Source organism: Canis lupus, chromosome 6 (assembly GCF_048164855.1).
Source record: "Canis lupus baileyi chromosome 6, mCanLup2.hap1, whole genome shotgun sequence".
NCBI classification, from domain to species: domain Eukaryota; kingdom Metazoa; phylum Chordata; class Mammalia; order Carnivora; family Canidae; genus Canis; species Canis lupus.
The window spans coordinates 25,248,136-25,271,416 of NC_132843.1; the positions used below are offsets into that span (position 1 = coordinate 25,248,136).

General features: G+C 37.0%; 1 protein-coding gene across 8 annotated transcripts in view; it reads left to right on the forward strand.

The window, feature by feature from the left end:
* The window catches only part of ASXL3 (ASXL transcriptional regulator 3), a 188,594-nt gene that overhangs the window by 69,795 nt on the left and 95,518 nt on the right, over window positions 1-23,281 (forward strand). For all 8 annotated transcript variants that reach the window (XM_072829175.1, XM_072829181.1, XM_072829178.1 and 5 more), the window contains one exon: window positions 14,312-14,433. In XM_072829175.1, coding sequence (XP_072685276.1) covers window positions 14,312-14,433 — 122 coding nt within the window. The remainder of the gene's footprint in view (window positions 1-14,311; window positions 14,434-23,281) is intronic.

Consider the following 23,281-nt stretch of genomic DNA (forward strand, 5'->3'; position numbering starts at 1 on the left):
AAAAGAGACTTCTCATGGATCTTAGGTTGGTAGAGAGAGAATAAGCAAAATAAATGTGTAAAATGTGTAGCTTATTCATTGCCAGAAAGTGAGTGAGATTAGGGTGAGAGAGAAGAGTACATTTGAGAAAAGATCTGAAGACAGGGAGAAGGTATTTAAGGGGAAAGAGTTCTAGATGAAGAAGCAGCAATTACAAGGGCCTTAAAACAGAAGCGTGCCTGGAATGTGTCAGAAACATCAAGATGCCAGTGTGGTTGGAGGCCAGAGTGAGCAAAGGAGAGGATGATAAGATATGAAGTTAGGAAGTTATGGGGCTGGATGCTATCATGCCTTAATTAATTTTGTCTTTTGCTTTTAGTGAGATGTTCAACTCTTGTAGGGTTTTGAGCTAGAGAGACAGTGATCTCACTTAGATTTAGCAAGAGCTAAAGTATAGCAGGAGCACTAATTACAAAAATACATACATACATACACACACATATATATGAAGGAGGATATATATATATATATACATATGTGTATATATGTGTATATATATATATATACACACATATAGACAAAAAGGACAAAAACAGAGACCATTCAGAAAGCTATTGCCACAGATAAGAGGTGATGGTGGTTTGAATAAAAGTAGCAGTGGATATACTGAAAAGTGATTGGATTCTGGATATATATGAATAGGAGCTGCTAAAATTACTATGGTTATGAAATTAAAAAAGGAATTGGAGATAACCCCAAAATATCAGTGTTAGCATATAGAAAAGTTAGCACTGTCTTTAATTTAGATGGAAAATCCACAAGGAATTAGTTTGAGGGGCAGGGAGTTGTTGATCAGGAGCTCAGTTTTGGACATATTAAGTATGACATTCATTTTCAACACCCTGGTGGATGTGTTAAATAATTGGACTTATGTGTCTTGAATTCATGGGAAAGACCTTGCTGGAAATACACATTTGGAAGTGGTCAGTCTATAAACAATATTTAAACACAAGAAACTGGATGAGATCACCAAAGAACTGAAGGGAAATTGAAAAGAGAAGATGCCCAAAGGCTGAGATCAGGGGTATTTGACTTTTTTTTTTTTTTAAGGTTTATTTATTCATGAGAAACAGAGAGAGAGAGAAAGAGAGAGAGAGAGAGAGAGAGAGGCAGAGACACAGGCAGAGGGAGAGGCAGGCTCCATGCAGGGAGCCTGATGTGGGACTCGATCCCAGGACTCCAGGATCACGCCCTGGGCTCAAGGCAGGCGCTAAATCACTGAGGCACCCAGGGATCCCCTGGTGTTTAACTTTTAAGAGCTTGGGGGAAGTGATGGGAAATAATTACAGAAAAATGAAACTGAGGATAAATGGTTAGGAGAACATGTTCTCTGTCCTGGTAAACAAGTGAAGAAAGTATTTCTGGGAAGGAAGCACCTCAGATGTGTTAAATGCTTTGGATATTTCAACTTATAGTGAAGACTGAGAATAACCATTGGATTTAGCTTTGTGATATTGTTGATGAACTGGGCAATGACAATTTCTATCCAGTGGCGGGACCACAAGCCTGAATGAAGTAGATTCATGAGAATGGGAGAACAAAATGGAGACCCCAAAAGTAGCTGATACTTTCAAGGATTTTTGAGGTAAAGGGAAGAAAAATGGGAAAATGGCTAGAAGGGAAAGTGTAACCAAAAGAAAGTTATTTTTTAATATGAGAGATAAATATTAGAATAATTCTATACTGATGAGGAAAATCCAGTTGAGAAGGAGAATTTGATAATGATGAAGTTCTTCTGTGGCCATGTGCTTGATTAGATGAGAGGAAAGGGATCTATTAAATGGATGCAGAGACTGGCCTTATTAGGAGTATAGACAGGTGCTCTAAGAAAGTAGAGAGGATAAGTCAGGGTATTTGGATAGAAATGAAGGGAGGTGAGAACACCTGGGAGAGGCTTATGGAAATATGCTTATTGCTTTATTTTTCTCCGAGAAATAGGAAATAATTTCATCAGTGCAGCATGAGGACCAGGGAGGTAGTTTTTCAGATTTAGAGAGAATATATAAAATGTTTGTCTAGAGTCAGGCAGGATCAAGGATCCTTTTAAGGTTGTTAATTCTGAATTTAGTATGAGACCAATCAACAAGGTGGTACTTTTTCTCCAGTCATGTTCATGACCTCTGTTACAAGTGCAGAGTAGGTACAGAGTTGGATTTGGCCAGTGTTGGGATTTTGCCAGGTGTGAATGAAGAAGTAAGAGAGGGACAGAGGAGTTAAGGGTGCATGAAATGGAATAGTCAAGATCAGGTTCCATGGTATTTAAGGTGGTTGCAGATATGAGTAAGGGACACAATCCTGTGAGGGATGGTGCAGAGGGGGAGGTCTTACTGGGGTGGAAGGATTGCTTGATTTGGTGTTCTAGAGAAAATGAGTTGAAGGATGAAGGATATGTGATGTGAGAGTGGAATACACAAAATTGAGGTCAGGGTGATATTATGGAATATATGTCAGAGATGAGAGGAAAGAAAGGAGGAGCCTAGGTTTAAGGCTGTCAGGAATGGTTATGCGTTGTGCATCCTCTTCAGAGTGGCCCGAATGAAGAGACCATCCAAGGCAGCTGAAACACAGTAACCCTCTGTTTGCCCAGCCTAGTGTTTTGGGATGAAATTGGGTCTCCTTGATGGAAACATTGCTTTTTTAAATTTGCACAAAGATGCAAAGGCTGGTCGTGGCTCAAGTATAAAATACCAGAGAATTATCTGTGTGGATATTGAAACCGACAATTGTGTTAGAACTAGCATCAAAAGAGCATGACCTTTAGGAGCTAAAGCCTTCAAAACATGAAGGGGAGTAATGCAGGAGTTAGTAGGTAAGTGCAGGAAGGAGCATAGTTGCTGCTATGGTTTGATGGAATGAGATAGGCTGGAGGCAACTAAGGAGCAGCAGGGGAAAATAGAGGTCATCTCTCCCATTTCCAGGCTCAGTAGCACAAAGGGTGTGGAAAAGAAAGGGTCTTCTATCTGAAGGGTCCTAGGGGAAGTAGTGTTCATTGGAGAGAGCCAGGTTTTTGTAGATCAAGATGTGAAGGGAGTTTGCAGAGAAAAGATGGAGGCTAATAGGAGATCTTGCTAATTGGCTAACCCCGAATTTCAGAGAAACAGTGGGAGGGTTTTAGTGGCTAGAAAGGGGTGGAGGACCAGGTGGTGGGAGCACTTTGCCAACAGCTAAAACAAAGTAGGGAAAGCAACCTCCCCTAATTTGAAATGTGAAGAGGAACTTCACAAAGTAATGTATTACCAGCACCCCTCCAAGCTAATGTGACCAAGTCACATTTCCTGGTCTCTCCTTTGAAGTTGCATTAGAGAAATTGCTTTGGGGAATCACTGAACAGATAGTAAATAGCTTGTTTCCTTGAGTATTTCTTGACTCACCCACTTTTGCATCTTCTGGCAAACCACAATTGCTTCTTTTAGGACAAGTGTATTTCCTATCCACGTTCCACATAAGTACCATATACTTCTTGTATAGCCCATCAACCTTGCCAAACTTATATATTGAAAAGGACTGCTTCCACTGCCCAGTCTTTGTAAGCTGTTTGCTTGTATATGGTTTAATCCTCATAATATTCCTGTGAGATACAGACTCTTTCTAGGCTCTGTTTTTTTTTTTTTTTTTTTTTTTAAGGTTCATTTATTTATTTATGATAGAGAGGCAGAGACACAGGCAGAGAGAGAAGCAGGGCCTATGCCGGGAGCCCGATGCGGGACTCGATCCCAGGACTCCAGGATTGCGCCCTGGGCCAAAGGCAGGCACCAAACAGCCGAGCCACCCAGGGATCCCTCAGGGTTTTTTTTAAAAATCTATTTTAATTAAATTTTTTTTTTTTTGCCTTTGAGAAAATAAAATTAGATAAATATCTCATCTAAGTGGCAAGCCCAGGTAGGTGTACATGACATCAAAAGCCACGCTCTAACCACTGGGATACTTCCTTGGAATCACAGGGCACTCTTTTAGCCAGGAGTCATTGATACAATTTGCTTTCCCAACATTTGTGCAAATCTATTCTGATTATAGACTTGAGAATTTGACAAAGAGGAACCCCTGGCTTATCCAGATTAAGGAGTGGAATACCACATGATTTCTTGCAAATTGATAATAAAGTCCATGAAACTGAACCAGTTCAGGTGATTTCCTTGCCATTCTGTTTCTAATACATACTTGAACCAGAAGTTAGAATGGATAGAATTTCTGCACTTCTAACAGCTGTACAAATATACTTTGAAAATATAATCAGAGAGAGAGAAGGTGGGGGATGTGTGGGGATGTGTGGACCTGGGAGCCAGGGTGGGGGAGGGGGGAAAGGAAAGAAAAGAGGAGGGTCCCACCATCTGTTTTTTTCCTTCTCCTCTCCCATTCCTCCTTTGGGATGAAAGAGTGGGAAGTGCGGAGGTGAATAATAACTGCCACTTGGTAACATAACCTTGTGGCAATCCAGAAAATAAGCCTCTGCTACCATAGAGTTATTTCAAATTAATAAGGATCAACTGAGATTCGCTGTACCATTAAAGAGGGTAAGCAAAGAAATATTTTTTAAAGCACTTTATAGAACTGGTAATACAAAATCTTAGCAGCTTGATTCCAGTCAGTAATATTTGAATCTTCAGGTTTGAGGTAATAACAATAATGCTTCAGTCCGCTTCTTGCAATCAATTGGCCAGAGAAACATTCTTATTAAATGGGTGATCTTTGGCCAAGAAATTTTGTTTTAAAGTTTTGTTGAAAATTTTTACAATGCGGGAAAGTGGTATATTTATTGATTATAGGATTTACAAGACACAGAACTACAGTTATGTGTATGTTCCTTTGACTCCTACCAGTCTCTCAAGTTAATAAGAATTAGGCATATAGACTCAAGAAAATAAACTCTTCAGATTTTACAGGCTTTAGCTCTAGAGATTGAAGAGTGATTTAGGTGAATCACTTGATATATCTTTGTTGACATCCCATGACCATTTATGCCAATATAAGTGTAGATCTATGTCACCCAAAGAAAATATTTTGGATTTTATGGGGTATTTTAGTCAGAGATATATGGGTATATTTGTGTCTGAGTTGTTTTCTGAGCATAATACATTGGTATATCATGAGTTTTCTCACACATATTAAGTTGACTTACAGTGCATTCCTGGCTGCAGAACCCATACATATTTTATATGAAATGAGAGCATCACTACATAGTCTTCACCCTCTTCACCTTCTATTTATAAATTGTTATTAACAAGAAAAAATGAGTTTCTCTTTTCATGGCCCTGATTTATATTACATGTTTAAAATCAAAAGCAACCATCCTATTTTTTAAAATGAAGAAACTGGAGAATGTACAATTTTCATCCACAGAGATCAAAAAAGGTTCTGCTTGTTATTAACCCTAATGGCTTTCAGGGAGGAAGCAGTATTCTAGCGGGGGAATTAGTATTTTAAAAGTCTCTATTTAGGGGGAAAAATTATAGAGAACATATATCCTATGTTTTAGTCCTTAGATCCCAGGGTAAATAATGATTCCAACATTTGAAGAATTTTATATGGTCCTTTTTCATTATTCTTTACGGCCAGCTTTATAAGTGGGTTTCTGATTGTATGATTCTTGGCAGAGTTGTGTTAACTTAATGAAACATTATTCAGCTCACTCTTTGTTTTCATTGGCTCAGAGGCCACAGTTTAAGGGGTCTTTTTTCAGAAGTGAAAAGTGCTTTAAGATGGCCTGAAGTGTGTGGCTAGGATCTCTGTTGAGACATCAATTACATACAGATGAGGAGCGTCCTGGAGGCCCTGAGAAGTGTACTAGTGAAGGTTTAGATGCCCTCAGGGAGTAGTCACACAGACAGTTTATCAGTGACAATTTTATATAGGGGAGCAGGGAAAAGAAAATGGGGCTGTGGAGCTGTGAAGACAGTGTTTTGAGTAATTTTGAAGGATATTGCTAACCTACTTCGTGTCTCTTTCCTCATGGTGAGATTGGTCTTGTTTGGCTGGAGGTTTTTCAGTAGCTAGTCCGGGGTTGCTCCAGCATGATTTCACATAGGATGGCACCCTCAATTTTTACCTGACAACCATTCCTCAGAATCCTGCAGATGACGGTTGGGAATTCTTTCATTGACTGGGTCCCCTGATTTTCTTAGGTTAATCGACTTAGTCTTTTCTTTAACGTTTCATTTTCCCTAACAGCTTGGTTAGCTCACGGAGACACCTGTTCTACATTGGTGGCCCCGAGGAACTTAAGTATGTGAAAATTATATTGTTTTAGTTACAAATGGAAGAAAATACGGAGGAAAGAGAATACTCTTCACAGTCAGAAAAGACCATTGGCAGGATATCAGACCTCCTCTGCCCACTCCTTTCTTATTCTCCCTTCTTTGATCCCAGCCCACAGCATTCATGAGAAATATGAGGGACTTCAAGTTGATGCAGGCTGGACCTCAAGCCAGCATTTAACTTAAGCCAGTCGATTCAGTTAGATATTATTCTAATAGTAAATGTCCAGAGGGATAGGAATCTCAGGCTCCTTTATATTTGCCTCTGTGTTTTGATAACCTTTATAGTCAAGAATTTTTTCCTTATGCTGAAATCTTTTTGTGCTTTTAATTAAACTAATTTTCTCCCCCCTCTTGTCTGATGATGAAGAACAGCTGGGCATCATCTCGATACCACCCCCTTCATCTTAACTTCTCCAAGTGACTTACCCCAGCTTTTTGAAACATTTTTGGTTTACTCTTTTCTTCTACCCATTAGGGACCTCTTTTTCTTGCATACTTGCCCTTGAACTATGAACTTTGATCTTGTAAAATGGGTTGGTCAGTTTTAATAGCTTAGAGTCATGGAGGAGAAGAAAGTTTTCTAAGCGCAGATAAAGTGACCCATTTAAATGTACTTTTCCCTTCTCTTGTGCTATGAGAGAAATATTTTATAATATAGAGATAGAGATTGTATAGAGAGTATGATCTCATAATAAAAGCAAACTCCCTCTCAAATAAAACCAGAATTAAAGGTATTCCCTCAGTTACTCATCTTAACTAGCCAGATTTCTGTTTGATTTATTAGTTTACAATTAGTATATAAGAACAAAGCACCTATTCTTTAAAAAGTAAAATACTTTCTTTCATTAATGTCAGATAATCCATTCTCTCTTTACTCGACAGTGTAGAGCCATTTCTCAAACAGTTAACCACCTCAGTACTTTATTTAGTTCCCTTTTATTGTATACTAGAGTTCTCTTTTATGTGTCAAAGTATAAAGCACTCAGTAGTGATGCCCATTGGTGAAGAAAACACTTACCCTTGACCTGTACCAACCTTTTAATGATATTCTTTCTACCTGCTTTTTGCTAGTTTTCATTTTCCAAGTGGATTGCTGTATTTCTGGGTAGATGTTTCGGGAACCTAATGCAGTGTAGAAGATCACAGGTGTTGTGCAGTATAAAAGAAATAGCTTCTACTGTTTTGCCCCCACACAGTTTATTGTGTTACTACTCTACATAATTTTGAGAGAGGAATCTGCAGGAAGGGGTTAGGTGGTGAAAAGCTAGTACTTATAGGATATGCTTTTTCTATTAACTATTCTTATTTCTGGTTTGAGTTTCTCTTTTCTGAGTTGAGAGGGATATTTTGTTGGATATCCAGAGATATTAGTATAACTGAATGGCTCTGGTGATAAATTGAGTACCTGTAGGAGAGATTCCTATAGAGGTACCTTTAGTGTGCACATGTTCTTCCTCGTTGCCTGGGGAGTTTCAGTGTCCTGTCCGCAGCAAACCGAGGTGTCTGTGAATCATCTGTGGACATTGCAATGAAATTGCAGTCTGTCCAGTTCCATGATACCTGATGAGCATCACTGGTAGCCTATGATATCAGCCTGATTACATCTTGTTAGGAGGATGTTCTTATTGATAGATGTTGCTGGTATAATTATCATCTGATTAACCATTCCTCTTGTTTTATTTTGTTCCCTTTTCTGCAAACCTCTTCTGACTAGGAAGAGGGCCTTCTTGGGCAAATGAAGCAGGATATAAAATACATTAAAAACTTCAGTTATATTAGCTGTATTTTATTCATAGATGATACTCTAAATAATATCGAGTATCAGTACTTAACAATATTTAGACAATTTGTCCCTTGAAAGTTTCTTAGAGGAAAAGAGCTTTTTTCATAATTTTATTGCCCCTATTTCTCTATGTAATTTTTGGCCTTTCTTGGCATATTATATGCTTTGGATGTTGTCTTTTATTGCAGTGAGGGAAGTTTTTAAAATCCAGATATCTATGCCTATCTTGGAATAAGGAATGCTTTTAAAGAAGGTAGTTCTCTCCTTAGTCTGGATCCAAAAAGGATTAAGGAATTACTTTTTCTCTGAAAGAAATGGATTCCAGGAAAGATTTTGGGGTCAAATCGGTTTGCCTGGTCCTCATTAAGTCATTTTTAACAGTTTCTGGCATGTATTTTGTTACTATATATATGTATCTAGAACATCTGATATGTATGAATAATTTCAACATAAGTATGATACATAAAGCGTACTCAATCCCAACAAGCTTTTTTAATTATTTGCCATCTGGGGATACTTTTGAATTGTTTGCTTACCTATTTTTCAGAACAAATTTTAGTTATTACTGGTAGGTTTTGTATGCTTGGCTTTCCTCAGGTAGAATTAATAGTTCTATACCATTGTTCTTAGAAAAAATACATTTAAAAAAAAGCTTTATCGTCTCAGTCAGGTCCTAGGTTTTATTTTATGTTGTCCCCGTGTATACAGTGCTTAGCACAAAAGTGCTCAGCAAAAGTTTATGAATAAATGATTCATAAATAAATAAGCTTCCTCTAAGATTCCATTTTCTTTTAACATGTGATTGAATTATAACTGGGCACAGTGTTATCCCTAAGATACCTTGTGCTCTTCAATTTATATCTTCTATTTATAAAAACTAAATTAAATCTATGGTGTATATCAGGATTATTTCTGCAGAGAATTACTTGGATAGCATCTAGTTCGATCAGAAAAATGAAAGGGAGTCATTGGAGGGAGAACTGATAGCAATGAAGTGGATCAAAAGCTGTTCTTCTTCCTGCCTGGATTAGACCTGCAAATACTAGTTACCTCTGATAGCCTGTTACTTATTGTGTTGTTTGGTGGGACATACAGCAATTACTATCTTTGTTGCAGTGACTATATTGTGTCCAGATCCTGGTCCCTGTTGTGGTTCTGCCTTCACGTATCTCCTGCCATTTCAAATAAGCATTGTGATTTCTGATTTTGACTTTTACATTATTTTTATTTTTATTTCATTATGCAAAGCCTCCAAACTGTCACTTTCTTCCTAAAATAAGGCAACAAGTCAGGATGGCAGAAGGAAGTTTATTGACATTGAGTGGCAGGTCATGTGACTTTCCACAGACATACATAGGATGTTTTGTGGTTGGTTTTCATATTTTTCCTACTTGATTTTAGGATGATTTTAAATTTTTTTGTAAGATAAAAAAATTCACTAATAATAAACTGCTTTGCTAGGGTCCCTTTCCATGAATTCCTATTTAAAGCAACAATTGAAAATTCACATTAAAAAATAGACACTTTAGATAAATTTAGTGAAAATCAAATTTAGCAATTTAGTAAACATTTATAGATTAACTACTCTGTGCCCATCTTTGCACTTAAGTCCCGAGTTGCCGAACCTGTGGATGATTGAGGCAGAGAGAAGCACCAGTTGCAGAGAGTGCCATGAATTCATATACTAAGTTCCAAGAAAACATGGGAAGAAGAGGAATAAGTTGACCTCATAGACTGGCATAGTCAGGAAGGCTTTGGGGAAGCTGTTTCAGTTTGGTCTGCCAAGATGAATTCGCCAGGCAAAGAAATGGAGAAGGGTATTTGGATGAAGGATAATCGGAGCAAATTATGGTAAATACAGCAAGTCACTGTGTTCAGGAAATACAGCAGGGTCTCGGCTGGTTGGGTCAGAGAGGATAGGAGTTGGGGAGGCAGACAAAATGTAAGACTAGAGAGAGAGACAAAGTCAAGGTTGCGTTCTAATCTCTCCCTTCTTTGTGGCTTGGTTTAAAGGTCAAAGCCTTCTTGTACACTTGTCAGTGGATTAGTAATTACAATGAGGGGAGCATTGTCCATAGCCTCTGTTACTTGGCTTTAAAAATATGAGTTCTAACCCATGTTTTCTAGTTTGATCTCATTTTCAAGTTGAATGGTAAATGAAAGAGAGGAGAGCAACATGGAGACTCCGAGTCAGAAATCCAGTCTTGCTGGACAGTCACCAGTGTCTCCAGCCTTCAAGACTGTTTCACGATGATGTGTAAGCCTCCATCTCTCTTATCTCCTAAGCCTCCTAAATAGACTATTTTGGATGGAGGACTTGGGTGAGAATGTGAGAGTGGGAGTAGTTAAGCAACAAATACTGAGAATCTCATTACCTGTTTGAATTTAAAACAAGCAGATTAGCTTTTAACTATATTGTTGGCTCTGCCTAGTTTTGGCAGCCATGCAAAATGTAGACAGAAATAGCATTTCTGTACATTTAAAAAAATATTTCCTTGTCTTCATTTTGTCCACCTACGGAAAGGGCAGGCAGTCTTGTGGGGTTTTGAGGTATAAATCCTGGCATTCGTTTTGTGATCACGCCAGTGAAGTTAGAAAAAAAAAAAAAAAAAAAAAAAAGCCCCATTCTTGTTTGAATGCCAAAAAGATATCACTTTCTAAGCTGCCTGTCAGTGTTTGATATTTATTGGATAAAACATCTGTCCTAATTCTTCAGTTTCCTGGTTTCTGTTGTAATTTCACATACAGGGAATTTCCCTTGGCCCTTTCTTTAACATTAATTTTTCTTTGGCTTGTATTTCAGAGGCCAGACTCAGTCCCTTATATAAATATTCAGGCAACTGTTTAAAATGAGCTGTGTATTATTTATTTATCACATCTGTTATTAACAAAGCTGCAAGAATTAAGTAAAAGTGAAAACCATGTATTTTGTCAGAATATGAATCTGCATGAACCTCTACAGTCCAACTATTTGGTGTTTTTCGATTCAGCCACCCTCATCATATACATGGCAAAAGAGTGAATAAAATCACTCATGCGCCCATGTTAAGGGTCAATTTTTGTCAGTACACAGACACACACACACCCCACATGCACATACACGCCACATATGCAGGTGCATTGTCTGGAGTTTCTGGATAACACTGTGCATTTTATTATTTCTGGACTTTTTTCCATAAAAATAAGGTATTTTTTTTAACTCAAAGGAACACTCACTTATAGATTTAATTTTCTATTACATTTACTTTCTAAAGATTCCATAATTATTTGATCAGAAATAAATGATTAGAGAAAAATTATTTGATTCAGGGAAATAGGACCATGTTTCAAAAGAGGGAATCAAGGAGGAAATTGACTATGTAGGAAGGAGTTTTCATGATGCTTCATTTGAGTATAGGATAGAATGTAAGATAAAGCAAAATAGAGTTGAGTTAAAAAAAATGAATCATCTTGAGAAAAAAAACTTCATAGGATTGCTTGATGCTGTTTCATTTTATTGTCCTGCCCTCCATCTGAAGTTCTGGGCTCCAGATTGAACCAAATCTTCCCTTTGGAAACACTAAATATATGTGAGTCATTATTAACCTGGTGTAATAGTGAATTTAAATCAAACTATGCATTATATTCTCTGATACTGAAATTGGTATTATGATACTCTATGGCTTCCTTGGGCAGAGAGAAATAGAGCAAGTTAAAAGATATCTGTTAGCCTCAGGAAGGAGGGCTGATTGTAGCAGTCAGATTAATGCAAGCAGTACCTCTTACTGTAGCAGTCAGATGAATGCAAGGGGGACAAGGCTTTAATTACACTCACTAATTCAGCATTTGTTGTTGTTTGTCCCTGCTTCATTGGCATTTACCTTTGAAAGACTTACAAATAAAAGCACTTCCTAAGCAAGTTGGTAAATTTGTCCAGTATGCAGAAGTGTCTCATTTTTTCACAAATTTCCTAAAATCCAACAGCATTTGGTTCTCCTTTTTAACTCATCAGTAAGTTTCCATTTGTCCAGTTGGAAATACTACTCTGAGAATGTGAAGTAATAAAACATATTTGCTAATGCACACTTTGTTCCTGGCTGGGCTTCTATTGCAACATTTAGGTCCATTCAATTGGAATCATTTGTCCCATCTGCCACCTTCCTCTCAATTCCTCAGTTCTTCACACTTTGTAGAGACTTCAAACATTGACGAGCCCATGTGTGTAATCACTGTAAAAGCAAATTTATCTTTGGAATGTAAACTGATGATTAATTTCTAATATTTCTTGAGTTAAGATTTGGCAGAGTGATACAATTTACTCTAGTGATCATTTCAAGGAGAAAAGCCTTGGAGTCCTATAGTTCAGGGTAGCAGTGTTATAAAATGTTTCTACATTTTAATGTTAACTACAACCTTAGACTGTTTTAAGGAAAAGTATCATATGATACCAAATAGAAACAAGTCAGCTGATCTTTAATTCAGAGACTTCTCTTAACTCTATGGATGGGCAAATCCTTTTGGCTTCTTCAACCCTATTATTTCCTGGGCCAATCACTCTCACCCACAGTCCTACATTTTTTCATGTTGTGGTTAAATGACTTGATCTCCCTGCCTTTATTAACTTCCTGTTTCAGTACCTTCAGGATGCAGCTAAATTAAACTTCTATAGACATTGAATTTTCTACATCAGTTCTGGGCTTTTAGGCCAAATATGTAAGTGGGAAATTATGGCTCTGGCCCTGGCTCCCAGCTCTGCTATTTTGTTGACTTTGTTACTGTGGGCAAGTTGTTGAGCATTTCTGGGCTCTAGTTTTCTCTCTCCAAAACAGGGACAGTACCTTTCCATCTTGCAAGGAAGTAGCAATGAATTGTCAAGGATGAAATGAGATCACATATGTAAAGTGCTTGGCATTAAAAACTAACAATTATTGTCCAAAACTTGTTCATTTTGTTTAGTAATCAGCAATTTGATTACTTTCTGTATTAAAATAAAACCTGACTACCTCTTTTTTCCCCAGCATTCTTTCATGAGCATTTTTATTTCTAGGCAGCATGTGCTTGAGTCTATCTAAAGCAGCTTGAGTGTTCGCAACACTCTGCACGTGCATTTGCTTCCATTTTTGACTAGAATAATTTTTATTCCTCCACCTGCCTCTAAAGCTCAGGTCAGAATTCTCTACGTTTCTGTTCCTTGGAAAATTTTCTTGGATTAGTGTTAACCCTGGTGCCCTTAAGAAGTCATATTTTGAGCTTTTCCAATATGTTCTCAAGCTATTTTTTTCCATCCAACTTCTTGCCTCCTGCCTTTGACATATGCCTCCATTCTGCCACTAATCCTAGTGCTTCCTTACTTTGATTTTTTCCAAAAACCTCCTTCCCCTCTGGCGTACATAGAAAAGGTTGTGCATAGAAAAGGGTCCGCATCTGTGCTGCTGCCAGAGTCAGGCACAAAAAAAGGTACTGTCTCTGTTTTGTCTCTTAGGTGGTAGGTTTGGGGACTGAAGAAGAGTGGCCGTTCTAACCCAGGTTTCACAGAACAGAGAGTGAGTGTGGGCCCTTGTCACCCATGTTAGTGAGACATTGGTTCTTCTAAAAGCAGCCTTTATGAAGAAAATGTCCTCTGTTGAATAGACAACAGGTACGCTTGACTTGGGCAAAAATGGACAGATTATATGATTATCTGCAGAGGACTTGATTTCCTTGAAAATAATTTCCTTAAATTGACATCCAACATTTTGGATTTTATTTTCCTTCTCCATGATAGATGACTTGGTCCATAGGAGAAAATAAACATGTCCCAGAAGGCCACAGAATCTATTGAAAGAGGGCTGCTAAGTGGAAGAAGACAATGGTGGTTGGTAGATTTAAAACAATTTCATTAATTTACATGCTTTCTTCAAAATACTATACATTGCCCAATCTGCATATTCGGACTTGGAAAGTATCTACTGATTCCCAAGTCTTGAGTTAGAAATTACACTCTTTTTTTATGTCTGCACAATAGCCCTATGGCATAGAAATTATCATCAATTAGTGGGTAAGGAAACGGAGGTGTAGAGAGGTTACATGTAACTGTGACCACACAGTTATTAAGTGATCCTTCTCTCAAATCTAGATACTCGTCTTTTTACTGTGCTATTTGGCTTTATTTTAGGTATCCATTTTCAATTGGAGAGAAGCTCCAAGCGAGTTAATTACAGTGGATATAAAAAAAGGAATTCAAATTAGTAATATCATTATCTCTCTCTGTTTCTAGTTTGTGCAAAGCAGGTAACTGATGAAGCATCTTCCACTCGAGATTCAAGCCTTACTAACACAGCAGTGCAAAGCAAGTTAGCGTCTTCCTTTCAGCAACACACCAAAAAGGCTCTTAAACAGGTAAGAGAACTGGCATTTGTTCTTTGTTCGGCCTACTTAAAGTAATGGGCATTATGTGGAAAAAGTGAAAATCAATAAGAACCTAGCAGTCAGAGAGCAACAGGGATGTCCTGAATTCAACCACTTTCATAATAGTCATACACTAATTTTACTCTATGCTAAAAACTAGGAGAGGCTTGGCAGAGAACTTTGATGTAAAACAGAGGAAAAATGTGCTCAGAACCATAAAAACTTATATTAAGATTTTCTCATGTAAGGGTTGTAGTAAACATATTGGCTTCATAAACGCATATCTTGAAAATAATGTCTCTCTGGTCTCATGTTTGATAGTTGATGTAAGAAATAAACAGATAATTTCTTTCTTGTGACTGAGATATGGCACATTACAAATGAGGAAAATAGCAATTGTGGCTCCTTTTTATCAAGGATGTCCATCAGGGAGTGAGTGGTATTGAACGGAGGTTAGTTGTACAATATCATCTTGATATTACCTAAGCAGTCTTGATCTCTGTGCCTTGCACTGTGATGGTGATAGGAGGGAATGGTTGGAAGGTTGGGGTCTAGGCTCTGAAATAACCCAGTTTGAATTCCTGTGACTCTGGGCAAGACACTTTTTTTTCCCTCTGAATCTCAAATTTCTTCTCTAGAGAATGTGGAAAATAATGATACATTTCACATGGGAATGATCTGAGAAGTATGTGAGATGAGACATTGAAAGCAAGTGGCAGAATGAGTGAACCCTAATCACCACTCAGTATATGTTAGCTATTGCTGCCATGCTGGCAAATTCCAAATTGTGTGTGGAAGAGGAAGAGGAGATGCTATGGTTAAATGGGGACAGTGCATGATGGTAATGCTGTCAGGAAAGCTTTTACATGTGACCTTTCATGTGAAAACTCATGGCTTTCCCTTGTTTAACTGCTTTCCTCTTCCATATTTTATTTTGCTCTTTCTGTGACAGCCCCCTCCATCACACCTCCTGCAGACCTTACCAAGCGTAGAAATAGAAGTATTATTCTAGTGATATATTTGTAACAAGGAAAAAGAAACCATTTTTGTAAGTTAATTTTTTAAGTCTCATTAATCTATAACACTTCTTAATAGTCCTATCCAGTCTTCCAGAAGGTCTACCCCTACCTTCTCATCTACTTCAAACAAGGAGACTTAAGAAAGAAACTCAACATTTTTGTACTGAATTACATTACTTTTCTATTTTGTGTTAATTATTGAAATTGCAGTATTTCCTTTCATTGGTATTATATTTAAGATAATTAGTGTTGCATCAAATAGTCTTTGGTGAGCTTACCATTTATATCTTGTAAAATGTTTTAGGCCAAAGAACAAAATTGAATTCAATGTTGAGATCCCTTTTTAACTGATGAAATAAAAGATGGATAACAGTGAGAAGGTCCAGGAAAAGGCTTACTTAGGCAGCAAATAGGATGCAGACAATAAAACACTAGCCAGGAGAGAACAGAGGATACAGAGCTGGGTACTGGTATTTGTGGCATTTAGGAAACATAGATGCCGTCATAAATGAAAGTCATACTTCTGAAGGGCAGCGATTTATAAAATGTGTATACCATGAAGTATTCCTGTATGTGAATGTAAAGATAAAGATTCAGATCTGTGTATTGTCATATCTCGCTCTTTTTTACTTTCCTCATTTTGGTTTCATATCATTTGAACATTTTTTATATTACTAAATAATTTCACAACTTTGAGTTAGTGCTTTTGTGTTGCGGTAGAGCATGTGTTTGTGGGAAGTTCCACTTGCTTGCTTCAGGCCTAAGCCTTGGTTTAAGAAACCAGTCCTGTAAGCTTCTTAATGCCCTGAAAGAGCTACATGTTAATTTCTTAAAATTCTATTGTATAACCAAATACAAAATTAGCTACTATGAGAATGTGCCACAATATGTAGCAGATATGCTAATGTTTGATTAATAATCAAATTCATATTTGAAATACATTTAGAAAAAAGCTGTTCTTGCAGAATTTTGCCCAGATTCCCTGTAATTGCTGAATTTCTTAAGACAGCATTTCAAGAATTGACTGAACATGAGGCATTTTAAATTGTAGCAGCCTCAGCAAATCTGCAGCTTTCTTTTCTTTTAGATAGTTGAATGGCTATGACCATGTAGAATTCTTTGTAAGTGTATATATACATATGTGTACATATATATGGGTTCTGCATTCATGAACATATATTTTATGTGTATACATGCATATATAAATCCTCTTATGAATGTAGGGCCAACTGAATGACCCTAATAACAATTACATTCGCTGGTATTTACTTTTCTGAATTTTTGGCATTATGCTCTGTATTTTATATATACTATGTCACTTAATCCTCAGAGAAATCCTTTATTGTATGTACTAGCATTCCCATTTTTCAAATGAGGAAAATAAGGCTCAGAGAATATAGGTAACTTGCCCACAATTGTCCAATGAGTACATTTTGGAGATGACACTTGAACCCAAAATCATAGTTTTAGATTCTTCCCTCTTAACTGAGACTGCCTTTTAGCATATGATATGTAATATGATAGATAAATTTTTGACATCCAAGGAAATTTACATTCTTCAGTATTTGTATAGCATAAGGAATGCAATACAGCATGATTATTAAGAATATTATTTTTGAACACAGACTGTTTATGTTCAGTATCAGCACATATTACTGTTAGACACTCAAATATATCAAATATATAGCTCATAACATTTTACTAGAAGTATATTTTGGGTCAGTAGGGCTTTAGTAGTTTGTAAACTGGCCAGTGTAGATTCTTAGAAAGAAGTAGATGGAAAATAAGAAATAAACAAAACAAAACAAAATAAAACCTTATAAAAGCCAGTGGCTTTATAAGCATAAGTGTAGTAAAATAATAATCATAGTAATAATAATAATATTATTCAAAATAATCATTAATGCAAAATAAGCCAGACATAATTACTCAGGTCTGAGGCCCCATCCCCCCGAAGCATGTTGTATAGGGAGTGGGTCCTTTTACTTTGCAATACTACTCATTGTATTATAATTATAGTCTGGACAATATGGAGGCTATAACGTCCCTTGACTATTGACATAGAATATTTTCATTATGCTTCTAAATATTTGCATCCCTTTTACTTTCTGATCATCAAAATGTTAGTTAACATCACATGTTAGAGTATGAATAATAATATATCGTTATGTTGGTAGATTTTTTTTCTGAATAAGCATATTCCAAATAAATACATTCGGAAGCCTCTGGAGAGTAGCAGATTGCTGATTCTTACCTTGTTTCCTGTCTTCTTTCTGCCTTGTTATTTTAGTTGTAATGATCCTAAAAAATATGAAATGATTAGATTTTGAATTTTAAAGAAGGATAATTAAGAAAGATTAAATTTTGGAAGTTTTTAAACAGCAGAATCAAATGAAAGATTAAGGAAGGGTGAGTTCTGTTATGATGGGATGTAACATGGTGTAGAACAGAACCTTTCTATGTTGTTGCTGTTGTTTTATTTGACTTCCTTTATTATTTATTTAGGGTGGTAGAATTTATCCATAAAGTTGCAGATCTTTTGCCCTCTTTTCTTATCACAAAGCAGATACAGTGTTGGTATTTTGCTTTAGCTTTATATGTTTGACCAATACTGTGAAATTCCAAAGGTTATGTTGCATGATAGCAGTTTCTGAACATGGGCGTTGACATTTAGCATATGAGCAACAATGCAAGTTGGTGGTGCCTGACTCAGCCAGCTGTTTCATATGTGTGTATTTCTAATTATTTTAGCATTCACAGCATGTGATATTTTCAGATTTTTCAGTGAAGGGCTTTTTGCATTCAGTCAGTGCATTCTTAAGTTACATTGTTAGTGTTGTTTTTCTATTATAATAAAACAGGCATTACTTGTTTATGCAAATTCTAAGTTAACACAAAAGCCTGTGATTTTAGGTTTTATTTCATTTTTCATTAGAGTAGAAATGAGGACCATTTTATTTAGAGTTATCTGACAAGCTTTCTGTTTAAAAAATAAGATGCTTATTTAAAGGGTTTTTTTTTTTTTTTGGTTTCTTTTATAAAAGAACATCACAATACATCTCCAGAGAAAATCATGCTCAACCCATTTCTTTTGATTTCTTTCCTTTTGCTTTTGCTTAAAGCCAGAATTGTAATTGATGAATGATAGGATCTTTACTTTTCCCTGACTGGTTTAGATCTGTTATGTGTTTCCTTTAAAAAATAAGTTTATTTCCAAGTTTAAGCCTGTAAATTTCTTTCATACTGTATAATACCTGGAAGTATTAAACTTGGTTAGTACCATGTACTCTGTGGAGCTTGGTCGTGTTGGACATTATATATGTGGGCAGCTCAAAGGTATATTCCTTCACAGCTGACTGCATTTACACTTACCATCTTCTTATTTAATTTTTTTAAGGTTTTATTTGTTTATCTGAGTGGGGGCGGAGGGCAGAGGGACCAGCAGACGCCCTGCTGAGCAAGAAGCCCAATGGGACACTCAGTCCCAGGACCCTGAGATCATGACCTGAGCCAAAACCAGGGCTTTTAACCCACTGAGCCACCTGGACACCCTTATTGAAATTTTGATAGTGTTTCTGGATTTGAAATTACAGAATTTAAAGTTGTTCAGTAAGATATTCCATTAGCATTTTGAAGAGCTAAGGCCTGAGTAGTCAGAAAGTACTTCATTGAAATCATACCCCTCAGTGAAATCATACCCCTCTAGGCTAACATAGTAAGACTTACTATATAATGTCAATGTCAAAATAAAACAATGCTATTCAGATTGAGCAACAAGGCCACCTCTAGCTAGTTGAGACCTCTGGTGTGGAGTAGAAAAAGCTGCTTCTCATAATTTCACAACAGAATAAAATCTCCCCTTTCAGGGTACCCTTATGCAGAGCAAACCTCCCACGACCATCTAAAGTGACCCTCCTATTCTTATTTTCTTAATCTGTTACATGGCTTTTTATTTTCCAGGCTGTGGAATATCCAAATTTAAATAATGATTAGTTGCATTTAACTTCTGTTATATTTGTAATATATGATGTAAAACAGAAATTTTCTTTTTCTTCTGGAATTTTAGCTAAAGCTTAAAACTGAGGACAGTGGGATAGAAGTATACCTGCTGTAAAGGGAGGTGCTAGACACAGTCTCAGAGGACTTAGTGAGAGAGGCCAGATGGCCCTGGACCATCCCCCAGCAACCAGTATAAAAAAATAGCTTAAGATTCATTTCAAGGAGCATTAATTAAAGGGATTTTATAAAACTGGATAGAACTCTGCTACATCCTTCCTCTCTCTCTCTCTCTCTCTCTCTCTCTCTCTTTCTCGGTGAAAGGCACAGTCTACATGAGAGGAAGACTCAGAAACACTCATGAAAAGGGAGTTCCCAGGAAGGGAACGTGGTATCTCACACACTGTTAGGAAGCTTTATAAGATTATATATATATATATACTTTATATGATATATATATATACTTTATATATATAAACTCATATATATATATGAGTTTTATACACACACATATATATACACAGATATATATACTATATGTAGTTATAGTTATAACTAGGTAATAGATATGTAGGTAATATAATCTGTATAACTAGATAATGTACAATATACAAATCTAGCAGTTGGCCTCTGCCTCCCCAAAGATTGTGGTGCTGTGACTATTATAACACAAGGTAAAACGGCGTTGACCTATTTTTCTCCTCATTTTCAACTCCAGTCCTGGGGAACCCAGAAAAAGAGGAAGGAAATAGAGGAAGAGTAAAATCGAGAATCTATTCACTAATGAAGCTTTTTTGATCTGAGTCATAGGCGTGGCCTGGGGAGAGCAGAAAGAAGGCTTTATATTTGACCTCATGTATTTAAACCTGAAAATGAGACTATATAAAAACTTGAAGACAATCCAAGAAGCTGTGGGTTCTATGTAAAATATTGTTCAGAAATGAGCAAGGGAAATGGGTCAGAAATGTGTGAAGGCAATTTTAAGAGAATAAAATTATTTCTTGTTTCATGCTGATTTCTGCCTTATGAATAAACCAGTTATATATTTTAAAGAGAGACAGAAGAGGGATTTTTTTATTTTTATTAAAATTATTTTTAATTTTATTTATACTTAGTATAAATATTATATATTAAATTTATTTCATAATTTTATTTATACTTAGTAAATATTTATGAGCACCTAGTATAGCTCAGGTAATCTTCTAGGCACTTGGGGATATGTCAGTGAACAAAAAAGATGAAAATCCTTGTCTTCCGTAGAGTCTGTATTCTAGGTTGGGAAAGGCAAGAAAATGACATTGCACAGTTTATTTTTCCATGTGGGGAAAAATAAAGTAGAGTGGATGTTGGGGATCGAGAATATGGTGGGAAAAGCAGTATAAGAGTGTGTGATTTGAATGTTTGTGTCCCCCCACATTTGTATTTTGGGATTCTAAGGTTCAGTATGATGGTATTCGGGGATGAGGTCTTTAGGAGGTGGCTTAGGTTATGAGCATGGGGCTGTCATAAATGGGATTAATATTCTTACAAAAGAGACCCCACCAGAGTTCCCTAGCCACTGTCTGCCATATGAGGGTACAATGAGAAGCCCACAATCCAGAGGAGGGGCCCTATGATCTTGGGCCTTTGACCTCCAGACTCTGAAGAATGAATTTCTATGGTTTGCAGGTTACCCAGCCTGTGGTATTTTGTTATAGCAGCCCAAAATGGGCTTAGGCAGTAAGAAAGGTCTCAAGTATATGAGGAAATGAGCCATGCAGATGTTGAGGGAAGAGTGTACTGTGTACAGAAAAGAATTCATGCAGAGGCTCTGAGGCAGAAGAGTTCCTGGTGTGTTTAAGTATCCTTCCCTAAGTTGCTCAAAATGCTCAGAATTGTTAAGAACTTTGCCCAAGGTGTGAGATGTAATGTACTTCATGCCGTGGAGCCTTAAAATGTATGCTGAAAAAGTGCATAAAGGCAAACGGCATTTATTTGTTGAAAGACACACTTTGCTTTCTTTTTGCTGGGCCTCTTTCACGTCTTTGGTGCAGAGGTGCTGGAGTGGTCACTTTGGGCTGTGGGACAAGACTGAGGTTGTAGAGGTGCCTTTGCTTTGAACATACATCTCTTGTTCCTAATAAACACTGGGCAGTCATTTCAGGGAATTCTTTTCCATTTCCATAATCTTCCTGGTCCTCCTTTTGAGCTCCCCAAGTTATTTGTTCCTTGAACCACCAAAGACTTCCTGTGAGGTCTAATACTAATACTAGACTGGAGATCCTGACATCTTCATGTGGCTGGTTCTCCTTTCACTTGGGTTTTGTCTCAACTGTCACCTCTCAAGAGATTTTTCTTCCCACCCCAGTTACTCTACTTCCTCATCCTGGCATAATTATATTAGTGCTTGTATGTATATAAAATTATTATGTTTATTTTATGTAATTCCTTAGTAGTCTTTTGCTAAAATGTAAAATAAAACAAAGCTTTTGTCTTGTTCATTGCTAAGGATCAGCAGTGTGTACGCTGTACTACAACAGAATAAGTCCTCAAAAAATGCATTCATTGCAGAATGGGTAAATTATATAAGAAGTAACATTTATTGAATATTTACTATGTGCTACAAATAGCATTAAATACTGTTATGTGGATTTCCTATTTAAAACATCTTAAACATCTATTGTCTTCATTTTATGGGGACATATTACCCACGTAATTTAGCCAGCGTTTTCCAGCTGGTTAGTTTATTTTTTCTCTGACTCTGCAACCCTGCTCTTACCCATCACACCACACAGACACAGTCATTAGAATGGCTCTGCACTGTTCCCTAGTCCTCTGTAGGTCAGCATGTTCGAATAGGGGGAATTTAATACCTCTATTGGGCAGTGGTCAGACTCATTTATTTGAGGAAGTGAGGAGCATTGGAAATGTGTGTAGTAGATCTGAAAGATTGGTGCCCTCAGGCTGAATTTAACTCAGAGTCATCTTTGTTTTGTCTGGCAGTTTGTTTAAAACAGGAAAGCTCACCTAAAAATCCAGTTGTGTTGCATTTCTTGAGTACTTACTGCCTCCTCCAATGGGGCATGTGCTTTTCTCACTCACTTCAGCCCCCCCACCCCCATCACTATTTTACCCTAGCCCATATACTCCAAAAAAGCATTTCACATTTGTGAGGAGACATGCAGCATATGTTTGAGTAGTTGATGTACACCTAGTTGCAGAAATAGTTACATAATCCAAAAAAACCCATGAACAGCCAGCTACTCTACTTGTAGGATTAATACCATACAGCAAGAGAACAGAAATCACCATAATGCAGGAACCACTGTACAACCTGCCTCATGGACATGGCAGGTGCCAGAGTTCTCTTACGTGGAGCCCACACTATCCCAGACAACTCAATTACTGAGCATTGTTTTCTGTACCTCCATCCACATTCTGATCTACTTGGAAGTTGTCCCTAGTGTCTAGAGTCAAATAAATCCTGCTTTCTGGGAAGTGAACTGGAATCTGCAAGTCAGCCTAATGTGACTATAGATCTAGTAAATGTGATTAAGATGCCCCTTCTGATAACTGAACCATGATGCTCCTCAAGTTTGCCTGGTGTAGCCTACTTCACTGCCATGACTGGCCTCATAAGGAACAAAAACTTCCCAATTTTTGTTCTCTGCCCCCTAGAGATTGTTATTCAGGGTCAAATATAATACATGCTTTTCAGAAGTAAAACAGAAAAGTATACATATTTTAAATACACTTAAAACAATTTTCTTTATATTGTGGGCATTTAGTTTTGGTCACCTGTTGACACATTGTTTCATTTTAGCATTAAAAAATACTGTATTCAG